The sequence below is a fragment of the Lolium perenne genome, chromosome 2 (assembly GCF_019359855.2).
Source record: "Lolium perenne isolate Kyuss_39 chromosome 2, Kyuss_2.0, whole genome shotgun sequence".
Taxonomy (NCBI): Eukaryota; Viridiplantae; Streptophyta; class Magnoliopsida; order Poales; family Poaceae; genus Lolium; species Lolium perenne.
The window spans coordinates 19,136,233-19,163,431 of record NC_067245.2 but is presented as its reverse complement, the minus strand read 5'-3'; the positions used below and the strand labels follow the sequence as shown (position 1 = coordinate 19,163,431).

General features: G+C 45.4%; 2 protein-coding genes across 13 annotated transcripts; both read right to left on the bottom strand.

Annotated features, from left to right (window-relative positions):
* Positions 1–284: 284 nt before the first annotated feature.
* On the bottom strand, positions 285–9,733 carry LOC127331383 (uncharacterized). 5 transcript variants are annotated; one of them, XR_011751411.1, is made up of 2 exons: positions 9,193–9,733; positions 285–756 (listed from the first exon to the last, which is right to left on the bottom strand). XR_011751411.1 is itself a non-coding variant. In XM_071825913.1 (2 exons), exon 2 carries the CDS (start codon positions 7,804–7,806, stop codon positions 6,940–6,942), a length of 867 nt encoding a protein of 288 aa, XP_071682014.1. In that variant the 5' UTR covers positions 7,807–8,586; positions 9,193–9,679; the 3' UTR covers positions 6,419–6,939. The 5 variants fall into 5 exon arrangements, 2 of the variants coding, with proteins under 2 accessions (XP_071682014.1, XP_071682015.1); XR_007869719.1 differs by lacking the exon at positions 285–756 and adding an exon at positions 3,995–6,333; XR_011751412.1 differs by lacking the exon at positions 285–756 and adding an exon at positions 3,995–4,468.
* Positions 9,734–11,421: 1,688 nt separating this feature from the next.
* Positions 11,422–25,645, bottom strand: LOC127331381 (uncharacterized). Of its 8 annotated transcripts, XM_051357517.2 has the most exons (21): positions 25,334–25,639; positions 24,778–25,097; positions 19,488–19,615; positions 19,096–19,415; positions 18,819–18,974; positions 16,445–16,713; positions 15,964–16,116; positions 15,761–15,874; positions 15,555–15,683; positions 15,297–15,473; positions 15,032–15,223; positions 14,784–14,921; positions 14,542–14,646; positions 14,385–14,450; positions 14,150–14,258; positions 13,990–14,070; positions 13,352–13,911; positions 13,173–13,256; positions 12,623–12,737; positions 12,314–12,552; positions 11,422–12,159 (listed from the first exon to the last, which is right to left on the bottom strand). In XM_051357517.2, exons 6-21 carry the CDS (start codon positions 16,598–16,600, stop codon positions 11,806–11,808), a joined length of 2,772 nt encoding a protein of 923 aa, XP_051213477.1. In that variant the 5' UTR covers positions 16,601–16,713; positions 18,819–18,974; positions 19,096–19,415; positions 19,488–19,615; positions 24,778–25,097; positions 25,334–25,639; the 3' UTR covers positions 11,422–11,805. The 8 variants fall into 8 exon arrangements, 7 of the variants coding, with proteins under 7 accessions (XP_051213477.1, XP_051213476.1, XP_051213484.1 ...); XM_051357516.2 differs by lacking the exon at positions 24,778–25,097; XM_051357524.2 differs by lacking the exon at positions 24,778–25,097 and having other exon boundaries at positions 14,391–14,450.
* Between the last annotated feature and the right edge of the window lie 1,554 nt (positions 25,646–27,199).

Below are 27,199 nucleotides of genomic sequence, written 5' to 3'. Positions count from 1 at the left end.
AATCAAAAGAAATACTTAGTACCTAAAGCAGCATGATTTCTTACTTGTATATGACGGAAAATATATACAAAATAGCCAAGAAGTAGACCAACGGTGCAATATCTGTATATCCAGAACATAAATTTCTTAGCCAAACCTACAATAATAAGCCAATAACAATTAATTAACAAGGTAGCGTCTACTCCTTTTTCGTCCCTTGTCCTTTTAGGATCTTATATATGTGAATCGAATGAGATGGTTTAGGTTTTCTGCAACACCATGGATGTCCTTACGAGTCACGCCTCTTGTTTCTACTATATTCAGATCTTCTCGCCATTTAAATTTTGCAAAGGCAGCCTCTTGTTGCCTATATTCACATCTTCTCACCATTTAAGTTTTGCGAAGGCCGCATGTATGTATTGTCTCAAACGTATGAAAAAATGTGCAAAAATAACATAATGACAGGCAGCATTACAGTGATGTCGAAGGCAGACTTACACAAACTGCAAACAAGCTCTCCTTGAAGATCACCAATGAGATACCGTCTATATGTTACATCACTATGTTTGAGATTTCATACCGGGATGTCGTGCGTGATCGAGCTCTCCACCGTCAGTCCATCAACGTGATGAAGGCTCTATTGCTGATGAACTTGGTACACACAGGGCCACATGGGACTTCTTGTAGTGGTGGTTGTTCCGCGATGAGATCATGGAGAAGATGGCCGTGAGGATATCGAACATAGGCGCCGAGCTCACCTATCCGTGGTGCTAAGACCTGCTCGTTGGCAAGGCTAGTAAGAAGAGACTCATGTGTGAAGCGACTTGCTCAGTACCAACCAAAAGTCCAGCGCCGGCATCAGGGCCGGGCCGGCAAATTCCGTGGCCCTGTGCGGAATTTTGAAATGGGCCATATTTTATTAGTATAACTAATAAAAAAATATAATTTATATATGTCACCTCTAGATTTTGAACCTATGGTAAAAACGTTTTAAAAACTATTCTAAAAGGAAACACATATACATAGTTAAAACCAGTGGTCTGACTGAAAAAAACTACATTTAACTGTTTTGATACATTTGAACTATTTAGCTTTTAAAAATAAGGAAATACATTCGAAATCTCAAAGGCTTATAGGATATAAAGGTATTCCAGGCAACAAGCACATGTACATAGATAAACGCATTATGAGAAGAATAATGAGAACTATCCCGTGAGATGAATACAATAACACTATAACAAACTTACCTCACAATTTATAAATAAAAACTGCAGTGATGAATCATTTAATTCAATCCAAGAATTCATGGTATCTCATTGTATTTTTCTCATATGTTTAGACTCGATCAACTATATTTTGCCTCATAGGCATCATCCAGAGTAGCAAAAAAAGTACAAACTACAAAGTGAAAACGCGCTTGGCAAGACTTGATCTTGCTACCTTAGACTTATTAGCAGTCAAGGCTCGCCGACGAGTACCAACTGAGCTAAAAAAAAATTTAAACAGAAGGCTCGATGAGCCCAGCTTTGAATTAACAAAGCCATCAACCGGCTAGGAGTACAAGGTAGCATGCAACAAAGAAAAAAAAAGAAAAAAAAAATTGGGGATACCAGCTCTAGATACAAGCACTATAGGCACTATAGAATGGAACGGAGGGAGTATTATTTAATGTTAATATCCCTAGCCATGATAGCCCGTTCGTAAAAAAATAAATAAAACTTGATACATCTCAGCTGGAAGGTTAAGGAACTTGGTGAACTTTTTGTTTTTGGCAACCCCTATGCTCAAGTCGTGCCCGTTTACACCCCCCCCCCCCCCCCCCCACGCCAAGCTTCGACGTGTCATATGGGCCGGGCCAATCTTTCACTGTTTCTAATATGTTCTTCCTCATCTGGTCATCCACTTACAGATATGAGAGATGTGAGATTAAGCTTTGGTCTTCCTTTTCCCCCTTCATGTTCCCATTCATCTCTTTAGGATTCCTGGTTCCACGATTTGCATAGTCGCCGTCTTGGTTCGTCAATGATTGTTGAAGGTTGGTGCACCATTTGTTACCGTCTCCCCATCCACCTTTTCTCCATGATTTTTTCCTTTTGGAATTAAGGTGTAATAGTTGGCAGTGTTAATGTTCCAAAAATCCCTTCTGTTAGCTACTGATCTAGTGTCCGATGGTCGGTGGGCTTCTAGTAGCGTGGCCCACCTTACCACGCCACTAGGGGCCTGGCATGTATGCAGTCTTTTACTTATTTATTTTAAATTTGTTTAAACATGTTTTAACCAAATAAATTAAGCTCTATATTCTGGTGATGTTTTGGTGCCTGGGTGTATATGCTCCCTTTATTCCGAAATGCATCTTTAAAAATGAAATGAAAATTCACGTGTACATCTTCACTTGCTATATGCACGCAAAGTCTTTCCATTAAAAAATAACTTGTCATTCGGGCTGAGTAAAAAAGACAAAATTTTATGCTGAAAATAAGGTTTTTTGTGAGACATGAATTGCTTTTTTTACATTGATCACAAAAAATATCATTTTTTCATGAAACTGTACGAACACACATAGATCATCGAGATGTACAAGCAATCTTTTGTTTTGACAATTCGAAATATGTTTTTATGGCTAGATGGAGCATATGCATCAAGGAGCTGAATTGAATTTCCGTTATATTCTTTAAAAGAAAATAGCGGCGCGCGTAAGAAAACACACACCATGGGTGAAAAATGATTAGCCGGCGTTGTAATCGAATTCCATGCCACTAAATTTTTGACACCAGATGGGTTGGCGGGTTCCACACACTGGTGGAGAGGCATCTATTCTGATGCGCCATCAGCACACAGATCTACGCCACCAGTAATACATGTGGCATGTAGAGGATTTACCACATCACCGACCCAATGACCCCTATAAAAGTTGCTTTTTTTACATGCCTATAAAGTTTTTACTAGTGTATAAGGGTGAGGATGACAAGAGATCGCCATTTTGAGGATTCATCAACCTCGAATGGGTAACGCTGACACCTCTTACGCCTGGACCCTCCAATGAGAGGTGTGGAGAAGGCCATGGGAGGTAGCTGCATCAATGATTTGTGTGAGCGGATCGATGGCGAGGATGAAAAGGAGTGGGGACAACGGGTCACCTTGGCGAAGGCCACGACCATGCATAATGCGCTTGATGGTGCTGACGTGGAAGTTGGCAATCACGTTGGGGAATCCCAAGAGAAAGGCGTGATGAGCACAACAACAAGTTTTTCCCTCGGTAAGAAACCAAGGTTTAATCGACCAGTAGGAGAAAAGCGTGACTTCTGAAGGTGTTGCTAGCTGACTAGTGGCAGGGCGCACTACCGGCGTTAGCAACAACGTGAAACCTACACACAACATAAACAAAATATTTTGCTCTAACTTACAGTGAGGTTGTCAATCTCACCTGTTTCGCTGAACACAAAGGATTAAATGTATCGAGTGGAAGGAGATGTTTGCAGTAATTAAAGAGACCAGAGCTTGCAGTAAGTAAACAGAGCATGATTACCGTGGTTGAATTTATCAGTGTACAGGACCGGGGTCCACCGTTTACTAGAGGTGTCCCTCCACAAAGATAAATAACATGCTGGGTGAACAAATTACAGTTGGACAATTGACAGAATACCGACCATACATGACAAGATTATTACTATGGATTCGTTTGGGCATTACAACATAATACATAGATCGTAATCCAACTGCGTCTATGACTAATAATCCACCTTCCGGTTATCGTTCGAACCCCTTCCAGTATTAAGTTGCAAGCAACAGATTATCGCATTAAGCAATGTGTGTAAAGTAAACAATAGAATTACCCTCGGATAAAACATTGTTGTTTTCTCCCTAGTAGCAACAACACATCTACAATCTTAGAAGTTATTGTCACTCTTACAGAAAACTAGAGGCATGAACCTACTATCGAGCATAAATACCCCCTCTTGGAGTCACAAGCATCTACTTGGCCAGAGTATCTACTAGCAACGGAGAGCATGCAAGATCACAAATAACATATGCCAAGAATATATAATCGATCTCAACATAGTATACAATATTCATTGGATCCCAGCAAACACAACATGTAGCATTACATAAAGATGATCTTGATCATGTAAGGCAGCTCACAGGATCTAAACATGAGGCATAAATTGGAGAAGACAACCATCTAGTTACTGCTATGGATCCATAGTCCAGGGATGAACTACTCACGCATCACTTCGGAGGCGGGTATGTCGATGTAGATGCCTCCGGCGATGATTTCCCCCTCCGGTAGGGTGCCGGGAAGAGCTTTAGAACCCTCCCGAGCTAGGGTCTGCAATGGCGGCCGCGACGGAACTTTTCGTGGATGGAGGCTCGGGTGTTCAGGATTTTCCCGAGATCGTGATTAAATAGGCGAAGGGGCGATGTCGGTGGAAAAATATTGACTTCGGCTTTTGTGTCGTCCAATTCCGAGAATATTTCCTGTATAACTTTTCTGAAATACAAAACAGCAGAAAACATGGAACTAGCACCATAGCATCTTGTTAATAGGTTAGTGCCAAAAATTGTATAAAAGTGCAACGAAGTATGAGAAAAAATGTATATAAATTGGTGTAGAACAAGCATGGAGCATCAAAAATTATAGATACGTTTGAGACGTATCAGCGCTCACCGGCGATGTCATTGAGAAGCACACGGGATGAGGAGGTGGTAAGTAAAGCGGTGATCCAATTGCGAAATCTAGGAGGAAAACCCCGCCTTTGAAGAAAATCCATAATAAACTCCCAATGGATGGAATCAAAGGCCTTGCGAATATCTAGCTTGAAGAGAAGCGCCGATGTTTTGCTTTTGTGGAATATTTTAGCGAGGCTCTTCACATAGAGGAAGTTGTCATGGATACTCCGCTTGTTGATAAAAGCGCTTTGGGCATTGGACGCAAGATCATTCATGAGGGGCCCCAAACGTAAAGCAAGCACCTTGGCGAGGATCTTCGCAATGGCATGGATAAGGCTTATGGGTCTAAAGTCCGAAACATCCTCCGCCGCATCCTTCTTGGGCAAAAGGGCTATATTGGCGGAGTTAAGCCAATGGAAGTTGTCCGCATGTAGGTTCCCAAATTGGTGAACAACCTTCATAACGTCGCTCTTGATAGTGTCCCAACATTTTTTGAAAGAAGGCTCCGGTGAACCCATCCGGCCTCGGCGCCTTGTCATTAGGAATTTGGTCTATTGCATTCTTCACCTCTTCTTCGGTGAAAGGATCCCCAAGCTCATGCAAGTGTGGAGTTTCGAAGTGGACCGTGTTCCAATTGAAGTCTTGCTTCCTAGGCGCCCCGTAGGCAAAGACCTCCTTGAAATGATTGTGAATTACCCCTTCTTTCGCCCCATGGTCCGTTACCCAACCTCGGTTATGCTTTAGACGGTAGATGTGATTTTTCGTCCTCCTAGCATTGACCCTTAGGTGAACTTTTTTGGTGTTGGTGTCTCCCTCCTTAATGTTGGCGATACGAGCGCATTGCTTCTTGCGGGCTCTCTAAATCACGGATAAGGCAATAACTTTCCTTTTCAACCGTGCCTGGAGGTCTCTTTCATCATCGGAGAGCGGCCGAAGATCTTGTGCCATGTCGAAGTGAAGAATTACAAGAAGGGTCGCATGCAACATGACCTTGGTGTTAGAGAAGAGACCTCTTCCCCACTTTCTCAAAGATTGGCCGGTTTTCTTGAGCTTGTGGTAAAGGATATGGAAAGGTTCCACATGATTGGTGGGCTCGTTCCACACGTTTTGCACCACATCATTGAAGCCCGGGATACAGGTCCAAAAGTTTTCAAACTTGAAGGAAGAAGGTCTCCGGGGACCACTATGGTCGGCAAGAAGAAGGGGGCAATGGTCCGACAAGCAAGACGAAAGGCAATGGAGGAAATGAGTGTCGAAGTCCCACTCGTTATTGCAATAGAAAGCATCAAGCTTGCAAAGGGTAGCCTTTGCCCTTTCGTTGCTCCACGTGAAGCGGCGATTTTGCAAGTGGATCTTGTTAAGCTCGCATGCTTGAAGGGAAGCCCTAAAACAAATGATGCGGCTGCGTTTACGTTCCTTTTGTTCTTGTCGCTAGAGCTGCGGATTTGATTGAAGTCCCCAAGCGCAAGCCACCGCACCCCGGACGGCGGCTTTTGCGCAACAAGCTCCACGAAGAAGAGGTCTGTCGTTGGTGATTTGAGCGGCCGAGTCGTCCCAAAGAAGTAGAATACCCTCCTTAGTGCCAATTGCGTGGCGCTTCGTGAAGCTCTTCAACTGGTTACCACCAATGTATGCCGCATCAAAGGAAGAAATGGAGTCGAGCTTTGTCTCCTGGAGACATACAATCTGGCAAGAAGAGGAGGCGATTGTTTTGTGAACGGTGTCGCGCCGATCTTGGTCATTGAGACCCCTCACATTCCAACCGAGGATGTTAAGAAGTTGTTCTAACATTGCAAACAAATGAGCCCAATTAATGGTTGGGAAACAGAGTACTAGCACATAGCAGCAGTACAGAACCTCCTGCGCCCAGAGACAATTCCCGTGATCTGGAACATGCCCCAACAATCAGGGAATTAAGGCACAGCAACACACTAAGCGACCAGCACCAGTCCAAAGCAAACACTTGTGCTGGAACAAGCTCCAGGCAAGAGCAAAATCCACCCAGCAGCAACCAGGACAAGAACGTAGATAGTTTGCTAACATGATAACTGACTAACTCGAAGCGAAAGGGAGCAAGGCGTTCAGACTGCCTCCGTGGCGTTGTCATTCAGGTTCATGCATCTTGGTCCATGGCCATGGCCATGGCAGGCGCACCACCATGCAGCAGGAGCGGCGTGTCAATGTCATCGTCTTCCTTCTCGCCCAGCTTGAACAGACTCCGCATGGCAGGCAGCGAGGACATGGTCATGCACCTGTCCCTGAAAGCGGCGCGCAAACTCTGCCATTGCCTGCTCACTGACCTCCTCCCCGTCCTTGATGATGCCGAGCCCACGGGCCACGACAAAGCGCCGTTTCCGCAACCTTAGCGACGGACGCCGCCTTGCGCTTGGCCTTGAGCCTGGAGCTTGCACGCCTGAGCTGAGAGAGTACGCCACAGTGCGGGCAATGCCCATGCCCGCAAGCAGCTTGCGGCCGTGCACAGGGCGCACAGGCGGTGACGACATTGGTGGCGAGAGCAGCGGATGCGTCCCAGGCCTGAAGATAGAGGACACGCCGTGCTCGTTGGGCGCGCACGGTCTGGCGTGCGGGTGAAGCCTGACCTGTCCATGCGACAATCGCGAGCGGCTGCTCGCCCATCAGTTCCAGGATGGCCGCGTCGACAGCCTCGCCGGCCGCGGATGGGGCAGGAAGCAGCTCACCCATCGGCTCCATGGCGTGGTAGGCAGCAACCATGCACTGCGCTTCAGTCATGACATTTCTGGGCCCGAGCAAGGGATGGGCAGTAGCAGCAGCCACCAGCTGCAGCGGCTGTGCAAGGGTGGCCACGGTCACGGCCCCGCCACCGTCATCCCTCCGCCGTCCATCGCGGCGGTTCCCAAAACGGTCGCGGTCGCGCTGCGACGTCTCCTCATCCCGTCCCCTGCCCGAGCGGGACAGGCTGCGCCTGATCTTCTCGCGCCAGTTGCGCGATGGCGCCCGGCTCTGGCCGTCGCGGTCGTCGTCCCTGCGACCATTGCCGCGGTCGTTGGCGCCTTCCAGGAGCCGCTCGGCGCGGTCACGCATGAACCGCTCACCGTCGACATTGCCCCACTTCCAGATGTTCCTGCCCGGCATGGGCGTGTCCTCCACCGTCATGTCCTCGACGATGTCCAGGTGCATTATGCACCGGCGATGAAGCCCGCGCCGCCCACGCTCAGGTACGCCAGGGGGAGCATTTGGCCCTGGCAACGTGACCCAGCGTACCCGCGGCACCAGGCCAGGGTTCTCCACTCAAGCCCAGACACAGAGGGGTTTGGTGTACTCCCGGCGAACGCAGGCCTCCTCAATGTAGTCGAGGGAGCACGCCTTGCCAATCACCTGCTGAACCTCGGTGTCGTACCAAGCATAGAGTGGCACATTCTCCACACACAACCTGACATGGTGGCGCGCGGAGGTTGACCTGGTCGGCGTTGTCTTCCAACCTCCATGACCTGACTTGAATCTTGAGCCCTTCGAAGTACAAGTCATGGCAGGCGACGGCGTTGGCGCAGTGGTGCGGGTAGATGAAGCGCACCAGGTACGGCTCCGGGAAGTGCTCCGTGACGCTGATGTCATCCTTCAGGGCACCGAACGTGGCCAGCAGGGCGCGCTCCATTGTGGCCTTGGTGTCGCGGGCGGGCGGCCGGTCGAACCACGCATAGGCCGCACCGGTGAGCAGCTTCGTCGCCTCCGCGTTCATTTCCTTCCGCGGTGGCATGGATCACCACAAAATACTCGGCGGGCCGGCGAATGTCGTCGAGCTTGGACATCGCGGCGGAAGCATAGAGTATGCATATACCTGGGATATTTGGATGATGGAGTATGCATATACATGCTGTGCAATCATGTTTTCGATTCATTTCCTGGTGGACTTGGATTCTTCAGTACGCATGCACATATTGTGCATGCATGTTTTTGGTCCTGGATTACAATAGGAACTTCATGCATAGTTACCCAGCTTACCAAACACCGCAACAATTGTCTTCTAGATGTGTCATCAACTGTTACAAGATTTGGTATGAATATCTGCGGCCATTTACTTCCTCTTAGTGCTCGGATTTTTTTTAAAAAGATATCTTCACTTAGTGGTACTGTACTACCATGTGTTTGTGCATTCAGTTTGCAAATTATCTAGAACAGAAGAGCAGCCTAATGGCACAACAAGCGGTGCCACTGAATTCAGATATGAGATCAGTGGCACTACCGCATGTGTAATTTGCGGATTATCTGAAAAAAAAAGTACATGTACGAATCTACAACTGTGAAGCAGCCTAATACTGGAACTAGCAGTGCCATTGAATTCAGTTATGAAACACGTTCTTCCGGCCCAATTTAGAGGCATATTATTCCTTTGGGGACAGATTTCTGCAACACTACCGATGCTCTCTCACATGTATGCAAAAAAAGTATCAATCTTTCATTCTCTTCAGAACATATTTCTCCTACGAAAAGGAGCAGGCCACGAAAAAAGGTCTGCTGTACACGAGCTAATGGCAATTGATAGATGTTCAGACAGAAGAAACGTACCAGCCTTTCAATCCAACCCCTAGAGCTCCGCTTTCGCCCACGGCTGCAAAAGCAAGTCCTGGCCTCCCATGGCGCGGCCCAAGCCCTGGCCAAGACTTTCTCCCCTTCCTTCCATGCCCAGCTGGCGACCTCCATCCCCTTGCTTGCGCTCCCGACCACCATCACCAGCATCGCGTCGTCAACAGGGAGCCCCAGATTCTGGCCCTCGGCGCAACCCCTGCTTCTCACCCTTCCGCCGTCTTCAATTCAATGGCGGTGAACAGACCTCTGCTACTCCCCATGGATTCAGCGGCAAGTGAGCGGCGCGAGCAGGCACCGGCGCACGCCCACCGCAAAGCATCCTGTGGAGAAGGGAGAAGAGAAACAAGATAGCTGACAGCGACCCTCTACACTCTACTTAAGCTGGTCACTGCCTCCCTTTTTTTCAGCGGCTCACAGCCTCTTCTCTGTTCTTCTCCATATTTCGGTCAGCTCACACATTGATAGAGCTACGTTAGGGCCGGCCCGACCAGATTTTCTTATAAACGTACTACCAGCCCAAGCTAGCTGCTCATCGCTTTCTTTCTCCAGTCCAACCGGACTGCTCTATCTCGGCGCCTGTTTCCACCGTTCTTAACAAAAGGCCACCTTAGAGCATATGCACCGGCGGCTCCCGATAAGCATTTTAGGGCCGGCATTAAAAATAGTCTCACACCGGCACGTCGTCGGCGTATTTTCGAGCTCAGTAGAAGTGCTGGCAATCCCATGCCGGTCTCTTCGCAAATGGCGCGAATCATGCGCCGGTGCCTCACGCAGCGAATGATTTTGGGCGTGTGAGCCGCTTGTCAGCCACACATCTCAAAATTATACATGCTTTTCCCCAAAGCCCCTTCCCAGCCGCCGCCTCATTTCTCCCGCCCGCCGCTCCATATCTCATCCGGACTCCAACGCGAAAAACCCTCGCCGTCGTCATGTTGCCGAAGAAAAAGTATTCGGTGAAGGCAGCGAAGGGAGCCAGCAACTCGCCAACCGCAGCTTAGGCGGCGATTCTCGAGCTCACCCTCGTTGCCGGGGTACTTCACGGAGGGGTCGTCGCTATCGTAGATGCATCTGTCGTAGATGGACGGCCGCGCCCGCTGCTCCCCCGAGTACGCCGACAACGACACAACCTTCGACCCCAACGCGCCGTTCTCGCCGGATTCGGCGCTGAGGGGCAGCGGCGCCTTTCGCTTTCCTGTCGACCTGAACTCGTCACCAGATCTGCACCGCCCGGGAAGCACCGCCGGTCACGTGACTGACGACATTGGCCTCCCCTGCACCCTCTTCGGCGACGAAAGCAGGAGCACCCACCGTCGACGTTCATGCCTCCCCTAGCGCCCTAGAGCCGGTTCCCGTGATGGAGGTGCCGCCGATGCTCGCCGACGATGAGGACGTCGTCGAGGTTCAACGCCCATGATCCCGTTCATCTAATCATTTGGCCTAGAAGCCCAAGTTGTTTTTGCAGCCGGACTATGACGGCGATTCGGTGGCCGTATGTTGGCCCAAACTTCATATTCGAAAACCTATTCGAATTTGGTGGCAGTATGTTGGCCAAAACTTCATATTCGAAAAGCTAGTCGGATTTCCATGTATGTTTTATAGGTTTTTATTCAAATGATCTATCGGGGCTGCCGGTTTGAGAAGCACCGGTGTGGGAGCAGCACCACAAATGGAGGATGTTGTGCCGGTGGCGGCAGAGGCACCTATGGGGTGGGCGCCAGTGGAGATGCTCTTAGCTATCCGGAGGGTAATTTGGGATGTCTGTTCAAAAGATTCTAAAGAACATTTGACATAGAACTTCAGGTCACAGGGTCACCTTTTTGATATAGAACGTATGAATTTTTATTTAGTCTCTTCCCTTTTTCCGTCCACGAACGCAACATTGTAGTAAATATAATGCACCCAGTTCAATGAAGATTATGCTAGGCCCCAAACAAAACATAAAAAAAAGATAATCGTTGGCGTGCTATTACCATTGCAAACAATCCCGTGAGGTTCTCACTTACATAAAATACAGGGTCTATAACCAAACAACAAGCAAACGTTTTGACGGTACTGCAGGCAAAGGATACAATTAACTTATCAACATAAAACTTTAAATTACTAACTACTAGAACATACCCTATGCTATAGTTAATGGCAGACAACTCAAACACTAACTAATTCTCAGCAGTATCGTCAAATTCACGAATGCCATCAAAGACTGCCATAGAAGGAGAATTTGCAATTTACCATTACAATTAAATGTCACCATCCATGTAATCGCTTTCTGTTAATACATTTTCCCCACGAAGCTGCAATAACTATTTCTTCAGTTATTTCCCTTCTACATTTATCAAACATGCCACATACCAAAGAAAGATAATTCTTCTTCAAACCTCTCTTGGCGAGTTGGTACTTGAAAGAAAAGATAAACGTAGCGCTTTTCTTGGTCTGATTTACAACTCGTGTGGTCTAGCCCACGCCACCAGAGGCCGCAGACAACCGCATGCAAACAACGACAAAGAGTTCCACTGCTACATTGACCAACCAAAGCTGCTCTGCGCAAATGTTAGCCACGCACCGCACTACGCCTCGTCACACTTCCTAGTCTATCTACAACTCTGCTGCATACATGAGCCTGATACTACGAGCAGTTACCATGCCGAAGCCATCTCTGCCCCAAGCTGGTCCATACCAGTTTTGGAAAACGTAGTATGGGAAACCTGCAAGGGTCACCCCATAGCCAACTATGACAACAGCATGTGTCGGGATTTTTCCACTTGGGCCTATCTCAAACTCAGAATCTTCTGGAGCATCGTACACATCATCAGGCCCCAAGCTGAAATACCCTTTGGTAATCCCAAAAGTTCCGATTAAAACTGTCCCATCCTCCAACTTATCAATAGATTCATTTATATAAGGAGGCTCCAATTTTTCAAATTCAGATATGCGGTATCTATCAAAGCCCTGTAAAAATAAATGAAACAATAGAACAATAAGTCATTACAGGTTCCATCATATGCTTCCATATGCACATCATTTAACAGCTCAACAAGTCGGAACAGAAAATTAAAGATTAAATCCAGGTTTTGCAGCTAAAGATCTGAAGCAGAAATCTCACCATTGTGTCGAAGTCAGCTCCGTTGTACGTACTTTCACTAACAACGCCCGTCTCTACCATTTTTCCAAGACAAACATCAAGTGTGTCCTTGCCTTTCATTTTATTTTTGGCACAAAAGGCCCTCACGATATCTTGGAGGTGATATTCAGAGAGTTTAATGACAAACTCAGAGGGCCAGGGCCAAGCTCTTTTGAAGAGTGACTCTGTCATCACCACGGTCGACACATAACCGCACATGTCTGAAAATATTCTCATGGTTCAGCTCTGCAAGTGTTAAAAACCCTAAATGAAATGTCAATATACACATACCTAGTCCCTGTTCTCTCATAGTTCCCAGTATATTCTTTCCACGGAACAGCCTAGTCCTCCAGGAAATGGCGTTGTCAATAATTAATTTTTCATACTTCATGGGTCGAGTTTCTCGCTGATAAAAAAGTATCAAATAAAAATACATGCTCAGTTTCTAGCTGATCCAGATCAAAAGAACTATAGCTACAATTTCAAGAATACAAATAAGAGAAGATGGGGAGCATAAGTCAACCTAATATTGAGCAATGTACCTTATACTGCTATAGACCAGAAAATAATAGGTTGAGTTATAGAAAACAGACTAGGGTATACAGAACATCTGCGAAAAGTTGCAGAGATCACTTAGTAAACTGCTAGTTGTAACGATTGACAAAAACCACATACAGAAACATTGTTTTTGTTTTTAAGTGTCTACAGTTTTGCATACACGCAAATCTATGCATACTTACATCTGCTTTCAGCAGATGCATATCCTAGCAAGCAAGCCCATTCTTTTCTTAAAAGAGTATTATGATTTATCTGAGCATACTACTTGATGAAACATACATACCTCAGACAGTCCAGCCATCTTCTCCACATAAGATTCCTCTGCCTGCTCCACCTTGAGCTGAAGATCAAGTAGTGCTCCGTGCAGCTGAAAGGCAAACTTTAATTATTAGGGGAATTTACATCTAATATATATTTTACTGAATATCGTCTAAAAAATAATGTTGCACAACAAACACGTACTTGGTGACTTTCTCTCTTTATGTGTTGCTCAGTAATGTGGAACCTGTGAGCATACATATTTTTCTCACTCAGGAGGCTTCTGAGGTTCTTCGAGATAAGACACAGATCTTCAGCTGCTTGTCTAAACATTACTAGTTCCTTCATCAGCAGGTCAACGTCTTCCCAAAGTTTGGCCACGGTATCCAAAGCCTGACACCGCGAGTACAAACTTTCGGGGCATTCTTTTGAAAGAACGGTTACTCTTCTCTTCAGCTCATAAATGCGACTTTCCAATTCTGCCAAAACTGGCTGGCGACCCGAGAGAAGACCGTAAACATGTTCAGCTTTTTTCGCAGCCCTATTAAGCCATGAGATCTCTGTATTTACTCTGTCAATGAAATCATGATACTGGGAAATAACTGGAGCAGCCTTCTTAAAAATTGCCGTGTTTTCCATAATAATGGCCTTCACTTCAGATAATAGAGGATCGCTATTAAAACATGCAAGTAGTCCTTCCTTCATACATTTTAAACTTTCATGATTTGATTTAGATAAAGTCTTCAATTTACGTACAATAGGACCTGCAGTATATAAAATATTGATTATGCTTGCTAATCTCCAATTTAACTGAGCATGAAATATTCTTTTTGAAGTATTACCAAATTTTTCTTCCGAAAGGTCAGGTTTGCCATGAGGATATTCATATCTCTGACCTTTCAGCTCAAAAAGCTTCCGTTCTTCTGCATATGTACAAATATTTAAACATGAGACCATGAGAGTATATTCACATTTTTGTAGCTCACAGAACCGCTACTATACCTTTGAAAATGAAACCCTTACAGAACCGTTGGTCTCTTACTAGCCTGCCAATGTGATATTCAATAATGCCAAGGAGATATTTCAAAGTCATGTCTCTGATTTGTTCCTCCTGAAGTTTATAGCATCAAAATCAATAACATAAAAATATAATGACATCAATCCTTTATAATTCAACTAAAACAGTATTTCAATACTAACTGAAATAGCACAAGAAACATGCATAATACAATCTTACATTGACCTTAGAGTGTTTATCCAGTAGCTGGGTGGAAACTTGCTTTCCTGAGTGAGACCGGCAAACCTGCAAAAGTGGATCTTGTGCATCCATTAAACTAGAAGAACGAGCCAATAATAACTGAAGAAAATTTGATGAAACAAGAACTAATTTCAACCTCTAAAAAAAGAGGAGAAGACCGCCAATACATATTCATAACTTCGACTTGAGGTTCTTTCATGGGGGAGCTGCTCAAAATTTCTTCCAGGATATTAACACATTCCTGTAGGTAAAAGGGTAAAACGGAAGCTAAAACTCAGAAATGAAATTGCTAGAGGTACTAGATTAAAATGTTAAGAGACCCAAACATGCCATGCATAGTAAAGACATGGTAATTTACTATTATACTCATGTATATACCTCAAGAAAAAGGCTCTTGTATACTTCTGACTTTTCACTCAGCCACTTCCCAACAAGGTCCTGATCTTTCCTAGAAGCAGCAGCAGCCAGTTTAATGTTGAATGGGAACGGAGCAGAATCAAGGACAGCAGAAAGGATCTGTTACAAGTTAAGATAAAATTAGTATAAAAAATATCCTGGGGATGTTCAATAAAACAAACAGTGGGGATTTTTTTTCACGACTGACAGAATTCTTTTACTGTACAAACCTGCAACTGTTGACATAGATCAGCAATTCTAAGAAGACATTTTCGATCAGAATGAGCTTCGACAAATCCTCCAAGCGTAAGGCAGGGGTTAACTCTCCAGAGATACTTAACCACATTGCTTTTTGCAGTGTCCTTCAGTACAGTAGAGAATACACTTGATAGAACTTCTTTTTGAAGGAGATTATGCTCAGTCTGCATAGCAGGGTGGGTTTCAATAAATTACAATTATTAATATAGCTTGTTCAGTGTGAGTGGAAAGTCCTACCTTGACATGTCCAAGACCAAGGAGTAATAGTTCAGGGCAATGTCCCAGTGGATCCTCAATCATCAACCGCACCGACACAATGTGTCCAGCATCAGCAAGTCGACATAACACCTCCAAAAGGTCAAGGCAGTACCAAGCCTGATTGCCTCGACTAAGACTACCCAAATCCAGATATTCCTATAGAATTTTTTTCAAAAAAAAGATGTCAGAATTGCGCATTTTGTCAGAGTTAAAGTCACATGTTGTCAAAAGAATTACCAGCTGCCTTGAGCAGTGTGAAAATGAAAACTTATCAGGAGGAGCCATAACAGCATGCTTTAAAAATGATATTTGGGCATCGGTATTTTTCCACAGTGACCCACAAACAGCATGCAGTGGAAACGGCTCCTGTACAATCGAACAATTCTGTCAACCAAGCCATTGAGTCCGTTGAAACACCTGAAAAGTAAAACCTGTATATATACCTTAGAAGCTCTGGCATATACCGCCATCAGTAAATTAAAGCCTGATTCATCCGGAATATTGAGATCCTCATGATCAAGATTTTCCATTACATGCAGCCAGTTTGTACTGGGGGCCTACAAGGGAAGGAACAGCCCGGTTAGAATGTGAAAGATCAAGGCAAGGAAGAAATTGCAACAAAAAGCAACAAGTGTCAAGAGCTCACAAGTTCATGAACTGTATCCACAATAACATCAATGTTATGGGCACTGTGAGTGCCAATAATTGACAGGAGCCATTTAGATATCGCAGCATCATCAAGAGGTTCATATTTCGACAGTTTTTCCTTGCAGTGTATGTTGTCAGCAGAGTCGGATAACTGAAAAAGTGCCAAGAGAAACATATGAGGAAACTTATAAATTCAGAAGTTTGTAATCTGGGGCGCAGTACTTGAGGCAACCAACAGTTCTTAGAATTACATCAATAATTTCCATTACACTCTCTGTGAGGTTCTTAAATCCACAAAATATGATAAGAGCCTGTAAACATACGACGGGTAGGTGGTGAAGAAACAGGACCAATCGGCTTAGTGCTCGCGTGTATAGTAGCCAAGCCTAAGCCCCAACATTAGCAAGCACGGTGGTGAACAACTCCCCTCCTATCGACGGTCGTTAGGAGGCACACGCTAGCTAGGGTTTGGTTCGTACCTCACAGATCTCGGTCAGAACAGTGTCGGAGGAGTGGAAGGCGTCGCTGACGACCTGGGGTAGCTGCGCCGCCTTCGCGGCGCCGATGGCCGTGCCCAGCAGGGACATCTCACCGGCGGCGACCGGCGGGATATCCGGTGGCGGTGGTGCGGGCATATCAGAGTCGTGGGGTTTGTTGTGCAGGGTATGGGGCAGGGGAAGGGAGGGGAAAGCTCTCGGGACAAAATAATTTTTTTTAAGTCGTTCACCACCCAGGAATGGAACACTTCCTGAGAACAAAACACACACGGTAGATTAGCGGGTGGTCGATCGATTACAAGGACAGATGAACAACATAATTGAACTGCAGTCTGTGATGTGTCTGTCTAACAGAGATCGATCGGCATCATCTGTTATTTGTGCGCACACACACCTACGACCATCTCGCGCACTATTTCATTTTATTTGCAACGGTGCATCATATTATATTGTAAATTCATAATTCCATTAAAAAAGACTTTGATGGCATGGGAAATATATATATATATATATATATATATATATATATTGCATCACATTGTCATTTTTTACATCACCAAAACGATGCTAATTTTGACAAATGATGCAAAATAGGGCACATGTGACACACTAGATGATGCAAAAGAGGGCGATATGCGCCATATCCTTCTCCTTTGATAGTTCAAACTTCAAATTAAACAACTTAGGCTTAAATTCAAACACTTGTAATTTATTTCGAACACTTCTAGTTTATTAGATAGATTTGATACATCTAAATTTGACTTCGACATGATAAAAACCTAAACTTCGACAAAAACATCAACCCTAATCATCGAAATTCGACTTGACACTTACCCTATACTTCGATAGTTCAACCCTAAACTTTGACACTATGATAGATATAACTAAACATGGGCGCTGGAGGCGGGGTTCACTCCCATTCGTCTTCATCGAAGCTCTTGATGCTCTTAAAGAAGTCCGAGTCACGATGGTGGACTGACCAGCATTGGACGCCACAGGCTGCCTCCTTCTCGTGTGCAATAATATGCACGAAAGCGCAAAGATTCTCCTTCTCATGTTGGTAGGTGAGCATACGCACCGGCTGCGAGAGGAACCCGGTCTCCTTGAGGCTCCACATTTCAGAGAAATTCATCTCCTAATGCGGGCGGCTGAACGTCCATGCACCGAAGGCGTAGGCGCGCCCGGCGAGCTACAGAAACACAAACGTGCCGAGCCACCACCGCACGATGTCAACGGAAATCTCCGCGGCGTAGTCGCCGGACTGCCGCAGCTGCATGCCAAGGAAGCCGGTCAACGATTTGGGGCAAGCGGTGTGGCGGCATCATGATGCGATGCGGTGCAGCGCGATTCGGCGGGAGAGGGGGGGCAATGGTGCAGGCCTCAGCGGAGGCGGATCTGTGGTATTGGGTGGGCAGGTGGCGGGAACGGCATGAATCGACGGCGGCGCGGCAGGACGGCTGCGGAGGAAGATGACGTGCAGATCTTTCAGCGTGGCGGTTGGCCTAAGCGTGGCGATGTAAAATAGGATGCATCACCACCCCATGCGATGTACACTTGGATCACTTGGCCCAAAATTTACATCACTACCTTTTTTTTCCATCACCATCATCAGTTGGAGCAGCATTTTCGGGCAAATGCGATGTAAAAAAAAAACAGTTTTTACATGGCCTAGTCCTCTTTAGGTCATCTATTAGAGATGCTCTAAGTTCTTCTTGAAACACGTTAATGGGCTTTAGTTTTTCTAGTATATGAAAGAACTTAAAGAAGATTTTGGAATATCCAACGGGGCCTTGGGAAGCCCCGGTTAGTTGTGGTATTCTTAAAGATAGGCAAGCCCCGGTTAGTTTGTGGTATTCTTAAAGATAGGCAAAATATTAGGAGAGACGCCCCCCCCGAAGTTGACGTGGGAGGAAACTGTAAAGATGTTTGAATGTACCTAGAGAGTTGGCTATTGCTAGGACCACATGAAAATGATGATTAGTTTACTTTTTTCTTTCTCTCTCTCTCTCTCTCTCTCTCCCCCTCTCATTCTTTTGAAATTTGGTTTATGTTTCTGTTTGGTTTTATATCTACTTATCTAGTCTAACTTAGATTGCTTACCACAAAAGACTTGTTGTTGTTGTTACGGGAGAACTTATCATGGTGGAAACAACATAAGTTGGTGGCGAGATTATTGCTTGGCTTCAGTGGCCCACTTTGAAACATAAAACGTATCTATCACAAAACATTGAAATTTAAGGCTAGAATAGAAGGCTGTGCCTATTAGAATCACTGAACTAGCATACTGTGCATATAATTTTTGTAAGCATACTTTTCAGTGCTATATTATAAACAATGCGGGGAAAAGAAATCATACCTAGTAGCAAAGCTTCCACACGTTATAGCCCGAGGCAATCTTTCCTTTGTTTTTGTTACACTGTATCTTCTTTGTGAAGAGGCTGATTGAAATTTAGGACCCAGGAGATACCGTGCCAGCCGCCAGGCCCATCCTTTAATAACAAAAAGTGTGATACTGCAACATGACGCAAATAGGGGTGCAATGTGTCAGAACCGTAGAGACATCTGGTGCAGAGTTAGAAACTTAGAATTTACGTACTCTAAACAATTACATAGAATAATTGGAAAGAACATACTGCTGGCATGTCGATGCACATAACATGTCTGATTGGATCATGCACCCGTAGACACCTGAAGCATGCATGACTTGCACTGTGCTCTGCATCACGAACCGTGGCCTATGCATCTGTTCATGGGGGTTGTTGATTGGTTGATGGGATCGATTTACCAAACCAATATATTAGCAGGTCAACAAATGTTCGGCTCGAATTTCTTTTGGCAACTTCTGCCATCGCCAAATTATTGGCGTGCTAATATGTTGGATTGATAAGTTGGGGCAACAGATCAATCAGGTCTGCAGTATGTTGACGAGAGATGGATCGGCAACTGTAAGAATCTGCAACGAAAAATCAGCATATCAGCGAGAGATCGACAGAGCTAGATGAAAATCCAAGATCTTACGACTCACATGTGTACAAACCGTGCAGATCGAATCTCCGCCTTCTCATGCCATACTGCCATCGACCATGAGGCTCGATCCAGATTGCTACTTGGGGGCGTGTGTGCATATCATCGCCGGAGGGCGGTGGACGTAACCTGCCGGCGATCAGCATGCGGCGGTGTCAGGGTGCCAAATTGCTAGGGTTTCGATGGGAGCGATCCGAAGACGGGGGCGTGGAACCGAAGACCGAGAACCTGGCTCGGCTCGTTTTTACCTGAGGGCCCACGTAATGTCTACAAGTCTTGCTATACCTACGACAAATTTCGTCCGAAATTCATACGATCCTACGTGGATGCGTTGTTTCTCACGCGAGGCTGGGGCAAACGCGAATTTGGGTTTTTAGGCTGGGTCGAGACTTGGATAATATGGGATAAGACCATCTCTCTTCTTACGTTAGGTCTCATCTCTATCTCTATCTCTACTACTTATAAAGGCACGAAGTGCCGTAGGAAAATTGAATCCATACCGTCCATCCGTCTATATCATACGGTCTAAAATCGTTTGTTCTCCCCTCCCTTAATTTTGCCCACAACAAAACAGTCCCGCTGATTACTCCTACAAGTCCACACGCCAACTCCTTGTTTAGATCCGAAAATTACGATAGAAACCGGCAAACCGCCCCCTGCATGCACGACTCTTCCGACTTCAAGGTTGGACGCCGCCCTTCTCGCTCTAGCCGCCGCAGATCGAGTCCCCTCCGACATGGACGCCGCCGCCTCCCGCTCCTCGCTCTGCTTTCTACGTCCAACACAGTCGGAGGGATACTAACTATACGTGGAGCCCTTTCGCCTCACGCCGTCGCCACTCGCTGATGCATGCCACCACCAAGGACGATCGTCTTACCCGCGTCCGGAGCTAGAGTCCGGCGTCATTGCCTCCCTGGAACCGACACCATCGTTGAGGATGGAACCGGAACCGACGCAACCCACCTGACGTGCTCTCTGTCCTATCATCATGTCGCAGTGCAGGCCATCTTCACCCATCAATCAGCGTCAGCCCGGCGGCCACCGCAGGCCGCTTAACTGCAATCCTACAAGATGATTGACAACGCCATGAACACATTGATTAGAGTCCGTTCCAGCCGTAAGAAAATAGTCTATAACTGTGGTGCACCATATCTTACCTACAGGATCGTTGTTGTTAATTACTGGTTCAAAGATCCCATGTCCAGATTAGAGCCCGTTCCAGCCGTAAGGAAATAGTCTATAACTGTGGTGCACCATATCTTACCTACAGGATCGTTGTTGTTAATTACTGGTTCAAAGATCCCACAGGTTCGTGCATCTATTCTCCTAGCCTGGGCATAGATTAAATTGTTTATACATGTTGACTGCTTGAGAAAATCACAAGGTGGTTTAATTGTTGATTTCCTACTAGGAATTACCCAGCTGAAAGACGAGAGTGATTTTCTTTGGTATGCCTGAGCACCTCCTCTTCTCAATCATATTTGTCAGATCTTGGCGTGCTCTATGCAGCAGGTATTAGCGATCCATCTCTCACCATGTGTATTTCAGTTGTGCTAATTTGGATTGTGCAACTCCTATTTTTTTCTGGCCGTGATTCATTAGTCCTTACTCCGGGTTCACAAGATATTCATGTTTACTTATAATGATTAGAAGGAAAGTTGGGTTAATGCTCCAGTTAGATACATATTATGCTAATTCAGTTTACGTTATTGTCTACTAACTTGAAGAGGTTCAATTGGATGCCCATGTGGTTTCCAAGTTTAGTAGTTGTTCGTGTCTACAGGTAGATCATGATTTATGCAATTTTCACTCTTAGCTTTTGCTTCACCATTCCAATTGTTAAAATCATGTCAGAGAAGTGTTGTTTTGTTGTGTGTTAGGCTAAATAATATTTATCATTCATATGCTCATTTTTCTGCAGCTAGCTATATTTATTAAGAATTTACGCTATCCTTGTAAGTACATCATATTTTATGGGCAATCAGTTTGGATAGTGTGAATATTATGCGGATATACTTTATTTCTACTCAGCTCTTCTCACAAGAACTACTTTTATTTTGCTTGTTGAGGTGATATCACATAACATGTTTTCTCGGCACACATTGCCCATAACATATATACTACCTCCATCCAAAAATAAGTGTCTTAACTTTGTCTACATAGGGATGTATCTAAACACATCTTACTTGTAAATACATATAAAAAGTCGAGACACTTATTTTTGGATGGAGGGAGTATGAAGCAGATTTACATACATCTAGCCATATTGTTAACAGATCCTTATTCTTCCTGATTTGTTTGTCAGCATTATAATTGTCCTACATAAAAGTTGTCTATGGATAGTCTGATTTTAATCTATTGATCATGACCTGTTATTTCACATTCAATATTGGCTAAAAGCTCTAGATGTTGTTCGGCGGCATTACATGTTCGCTAAAGGAAGTGAACATTGGCTAGAAGATATCAGGGTAATATTGAGGAAGAACTGTAGGAGCTCCACATTTCCTATTTACCATGATGTCAGACATTTTGATAGTCTCCACAAGATTATGGTTTAGAACAATTAAAGTAATATACTCTATTAATACGTGCTTATAAATCAGCAAATTGGCATGAAATACATAAATGGCTTTTCATCGATTTTTGTCTAATATATTTGATTGCAGGTTTGCCGAAATTTCAGTTTGTAAAACATGTGATCAAATCTATGCTAATACTACTGATCAAATTTATGCTATCCTTCTCCTGATAGATGAATGCGATTTTTTACTTACATTGAGGATGCGGGTACTTGCTTCTTCTCAAGGCCCCGCATTGAGCCGAATACCCTGCTACTACGGTCATGTTCATGATAGAGCAAGGAGGAGCATAAAGAAGAAACTCACAATGGTGCTAGAATGATCGTCGGAAATTTTGAAACATTTTTAGCTAAATGTTAAAAAGATTGATGTCTGATCTCTTAATCAGCGGCATTGTTGTAGCAGTGTATAGGGAAATATCACAAGTACTTAGTCTAATGTTAGCTTTCCTAGAAATAGACATGAGGATGTTATTTTTATAGTGAGTTTATAGTGTGTGCATTCAATGTGCTCGGAGCTAACAGTAGAAACAAACTTGGAGCAATTTTTGATGGAGTGAAATTAGCAGCAAATAGTTTGGAAGTACGTGATATGTGCAGTTATCTAGCATTTCTTATATGACATAATTGTGTATTTAGACTTTAGAGTTAATTAAGGATATATAGTTAGTGACTATAATGTTTTTTTTTGGTACTAAAAAAGATCTATGATTAGCCGTTAGAAATTTACCATTTCTAATTTGTGTATGGCTAAATTCATATATCGAGACGTGCATTGCACGTGCAAGCTTACTAGTCTATCAAATAATCCTTTTTTCACTTGGCTTTAGGACATCTCTAGCGGCCCGACCTATCAGGTCCTGGCGTGTTCGATTTGGTCCGCGCGGATGAGTGGATAGGCCGTGCACGCTTCAACAGGGCGACGCAAACAAATTAATTCGTTTGCCCCGACGTATCCGTTCACTAAATTTGGGAAACCGATGCGTCAGCGCATACAACGAGCGTGTCCTCCTGTGTCCGGCCGCGTGCATCTTGGGCCCGCATGAAAGCGATCTGACGGTCTTCTACCTCTGGTGTGGTTGAGGCCGGCCGCGCTCAAGCGCGCGTCAGGGCAGGTCGGTCGCGCTCAAGCGAGCAGGCGGCTTCAGGTGAGCGTCATCGGGATGCGACGACTAAGGCCAGCGGTGGTGTGCGCGGCTCTGGTTCTGCGCGGAGATGCCCCTACCTTCTTGAAGGTGCCGCCTTTGGAGGCCACAACTTGTGGTGTGGTAGGTTTGCGTCAACTAGGCATGGTTGCCTTGCGGCTGAATATGGTGGGCGCCGAGGCAGTGGCTCCGGACGGTAGCGAGTGTGGCCGTGGTCTAGCAAGGGCAAGGGTGGCGTGCTTGTGCTACATGGGTAGCGAGTCCGTCGGCTAGGTCGGTGCGATCGGATGGCCGGTATGGCTCTCACGTTGGGGCGGTGGCCCCGCATCTTTTGGCACGTCGTTCATTGCCTACGGATGGTCGTCTAGTTTAGCCTAGGCTCCGAGGCGTCTAGTCCGTGCGGCGTTACAGCTCGTGACCGAGCATGGGAAGCCGGAGTGGCAGCTCCGAGCACGGATGTGTTTGTTTTGTGCAATGGTGGCTAGCGACAACACGCTTATGAGAATTGAGCTCGCGACTGTGGCGAGGGGGCACAGTGACTTTGCTCATCGGTGGCGTAAATCAGAGTGCGCTCGCGATGTTCTGGCTCGACATGAAATTTAGAGATGGAGCTCGATGCAAGCTCTAACGGCTGCACTCATGAAGAGTAGGCGTAAAAGAGTATGGAGGAAAGAGGTGGAGTTGGACAGATTTTGATGGTTCAGCAGTATTGCGGGTTTGGGTTTGGGCTGGATTAGCATGGGTGGGACCGTGGGAGGAGTAATTAGCACGGCCACGACGTGGAGAAGTTATCGTACAAGGATCAGACGTAGATTGTCGTGTGTGAAGCACTTTTGGAGGGGAAACTGTGACGGACTCTTTGGGTATAATTACTGTACATGTGTATAGTACATACGTAGAACAAGATTTGTACAACTCCATCATGCTATATATATGGTACACTGAGTATATACTGGAAAAAAAAGTATACAACTCTTTTACGGTCTACATACTCCATGTACAAAGAAAAGGAGGCCCGTGTTTCTAACTGGTATAATTGGACCATTGCCATGCATGTCTTTCTCTCCCTCTTTTTTCTGCATCGGTGTATAAGTTTTGCCCAGCGTGTTGTGCTTCCAAGACCTCGTGGTGTACAGCGGCCTGGGTGTTCGTGGCACATTGTTTTGCCAGAGTAGGCTTTTGTTCATTTAGTTTTTTTCTTCAGCGGTTTTTATTCTTCTATCAATGAAAATGAAAATCAACAGCTCTCCTTTTGAGCTTCAGAAGAAGAAAGGAAAAGGTTGAAACTAAGAGTGATGAGTTGCTATGCAAATCCCTTCTTAGTTCATTTAGTTTTTTTTCCTCTAGCCTAGGGCTGGTCGATCTTCTCTTGTGCACACCATATTTCTCCTTCTATCAATGAAAATGAAAATCAACAGCTCTCGTTGAGCTTCAGAAGAAGGAAAAAAAGTAGCAACTAGCAGGTGTGATGAGAGACTAAGAGGTGCGACTAAAGCTTGTTTTGTCCAGAAAAAGGTTGAAACTAAGAGTGATGAGTTGCTATGCAAGATAGAGTTGAACTCGCTTACACATTGACGATGCTGAACTGTTAGGTAAAAACAGTAAGCACGAATCCTCCCGATCGATTAATAGTGCTTTTAGACGCCATGGAAATAAATAAATCCCCAGTGATGGAGTTCAAGTCAACCGCGCGCATGATACTACTCTGTCCGAGTTCCCTTCTCTCTGTATTTCCCTCCCTGGAGCGGGGTCAGCTCAATTCGTCGAGGATGAGCTATGTCTAGCTCCTTGCACAGAGATGCATGAACGCCTCTCCCGCTCGATCCAGGAAACAAGTGGTCTGCTCTATCGGCCGGTACGCGTCCATATCCATCAGCCAGTCCTCAGTCTACAGAGCAGATCGAGCTTAATTAGTTCTACCAGTCGAACGAGTCAGTCCCAGGGTTCTCGAGCTCCAGCGTCCGCCGGAGATACCATTAATTCTGGCTCTGGGTCGATGCTCGCGAGATCTGGGCGCACCTCGGTCGATCTACAGGCACGGATCGATGGAGCCATGGGACTGGTCCGCGCGCGCGCTCGGGAGCTAGCCAGCAAGAAATGAAAGAGAAGCAAAAGCATACGTACCCAGTCGCCGGCCGGCCGAACGCCGGCACCCCGGGACCGGCCGAGGAGCGGCGTGCATGCCACGGGGCATGCAGGCAGGCGCGCGCCGTAGCTGAGCTGAGTATGGCTGGGGCAGTGACAACCATGCGCGCGCTGGCCTGTCCCGCCGGCTCTTCCCCCATGGCCGGTGCCCGGTTGTCGCCTCGACGCGAATTGGATGGAGAGGTCAGAGGAAGAAGAAGAGGGGGGCTGGGTGGAGACCGGAGAGTAGGCTGGCTACCTACCGGTTGGTGCCGTTCATTTCTCTGCCCCAGGCGAGAAATGGGTAAATTTCCGCTGGATTAGGGCATGGATTGACTGGTTGGATGGGCGTGCGCGCGTCACTCTTTCCGGGCTCGACGTGACAGTTTGTTCAGAGTTTGTGCGTCGGAGATGAAATGGAGCTGCAGCTTTCTCGGGAATGAGATGAGAGCATCTTTTTTCGGATTGGAGCAAAAGCATCCTCTGCCCGTTCCAATTTTCCTTTGTTTCTCTATCATACTCAAAAGTAAGGCGTGCATGGCCAGGACTCCACTGAATGCTAGAGTGACAACCTAGCTAGCCACCGAAGAATAGGTACGGGAAGGGGTTCCTCGATTGTGCAGTATGGAGATAAAACATGCTTCCTCTAGACAAATGTATAATTGCTGAATCTCTTTTAATTAGTACAATGGCGGACGGGGTCAACGTGCAATGTCATTGGTCATAGCCGGCGAAGCTTGTTTTGGACCAAAACTAAGAATGCGTACAACACACATGTTTAGGGCGTTGAGTAATGTGGATTGAACCATAGTACTCCCTTCAATCAATTTTAATTGATTCAAATTTAGTATAAATTTTTACTAAATCCGAGTCAATTATGAGTAGTATGTTTCTTGTTCGGTTCTCCTATAGGATCCTCGTCTATTTAGGGCATTCACTCGGAGAGGCGCAGATATGTTGAAGTCAGATTACAATGTGGCTCGTTCTAGAAGAACACTTTAGCATGTGAGCAAATTTTGTGTGTTCTCATTTTGCCTAGCCCACCTAGTTGTTTCTTCGAAGCTCTACTAGTGCTTCCTAGCAACAACATCAAGTTTACACTGTCTATCATATGAGCATTGTGCTTCAGCAAATATAATGGTCCAAGTACTATACCGTGGAAGGATCGTAGAGTTCTCCGCGGAGCAACGGCTAGGGCGCAATGTTTTGTACACATTTTTCTCTCCTAGTCATGCAGATAAAATAGGTCTCAATTATAACTGCAAAAAGACACAAATATACAAAGATCGGTTTAATTAGCAAGATAATTAAGGCTTTGATGGCGTATTTTCGTGTTGGGTGTTTTGGAAGGGTTATGGGTTTCTGGGTCCGCCATTGAGGAAGAGACGATTAGAGGTTATAGAGGAGATCAACAATGCCATTGTGCTTCTCTCAAAAAAAAAAAACAATGCCACCATGTGACTATCTTTGTTCTTTGCCAAAAGAAAACAATCCAAATTTTGAGCATGTATACTCTCTATTATCAATTCGTGCGCACCACTAAATGTATATATCCGCCCATGTTCAGCGAGCTTCTATCCTAGAAATAAAGAAAGGTTACTAATAGAGTCATGACGAGAAAATTCCAAAATACATTGAGTATTTTTATTATATTATAAATTATTTCCATAAGAACTACAATTTTTATTATTGCGACTACTTGAGAGGTTTTTTTTAATCTCAATAGGCAAGACTATTGATTTCTTTGACAATAGTTGTGCTATGAGAAATAAGAAGCTTTTACCTCCAAGAGGAAAGAAAGCAAAAGACAAAAAAAGGCAACGTCAATTACGCAATAGAGCAACCCTAACGCTTAGGGCATTTCCA

Coding starts and splice junctions, on each gene's coding strand:
- LOC127331381 (XM_051357517.2), bottom strand. CDS start 16,600: ATGCCCGCACCACCGCCACCGGATATCCCGCCGGTCGCCGCCGGTGAG. Junction 15,875..15,963: donor TGGATACAGTTCATGAACTT/GTGAGCTCTTGA, acceptor CTTCCCTTGTAG/GCCCCCAGTACAAACTGGCT. Junction 13,912..13,989: donor CCTTTCGGAAGAAAAATTTG/GTAATACTTCAA, acceptor TATATACTGCAG/GTCCTATTGTACGTAAATTG.
- LOC127331383 (XM_071825913.1), bottom strand. CDS start 7,806: ATGCACCTGGACATCGTCGAGGACATGACGGTGGAGGACACGCCCATG.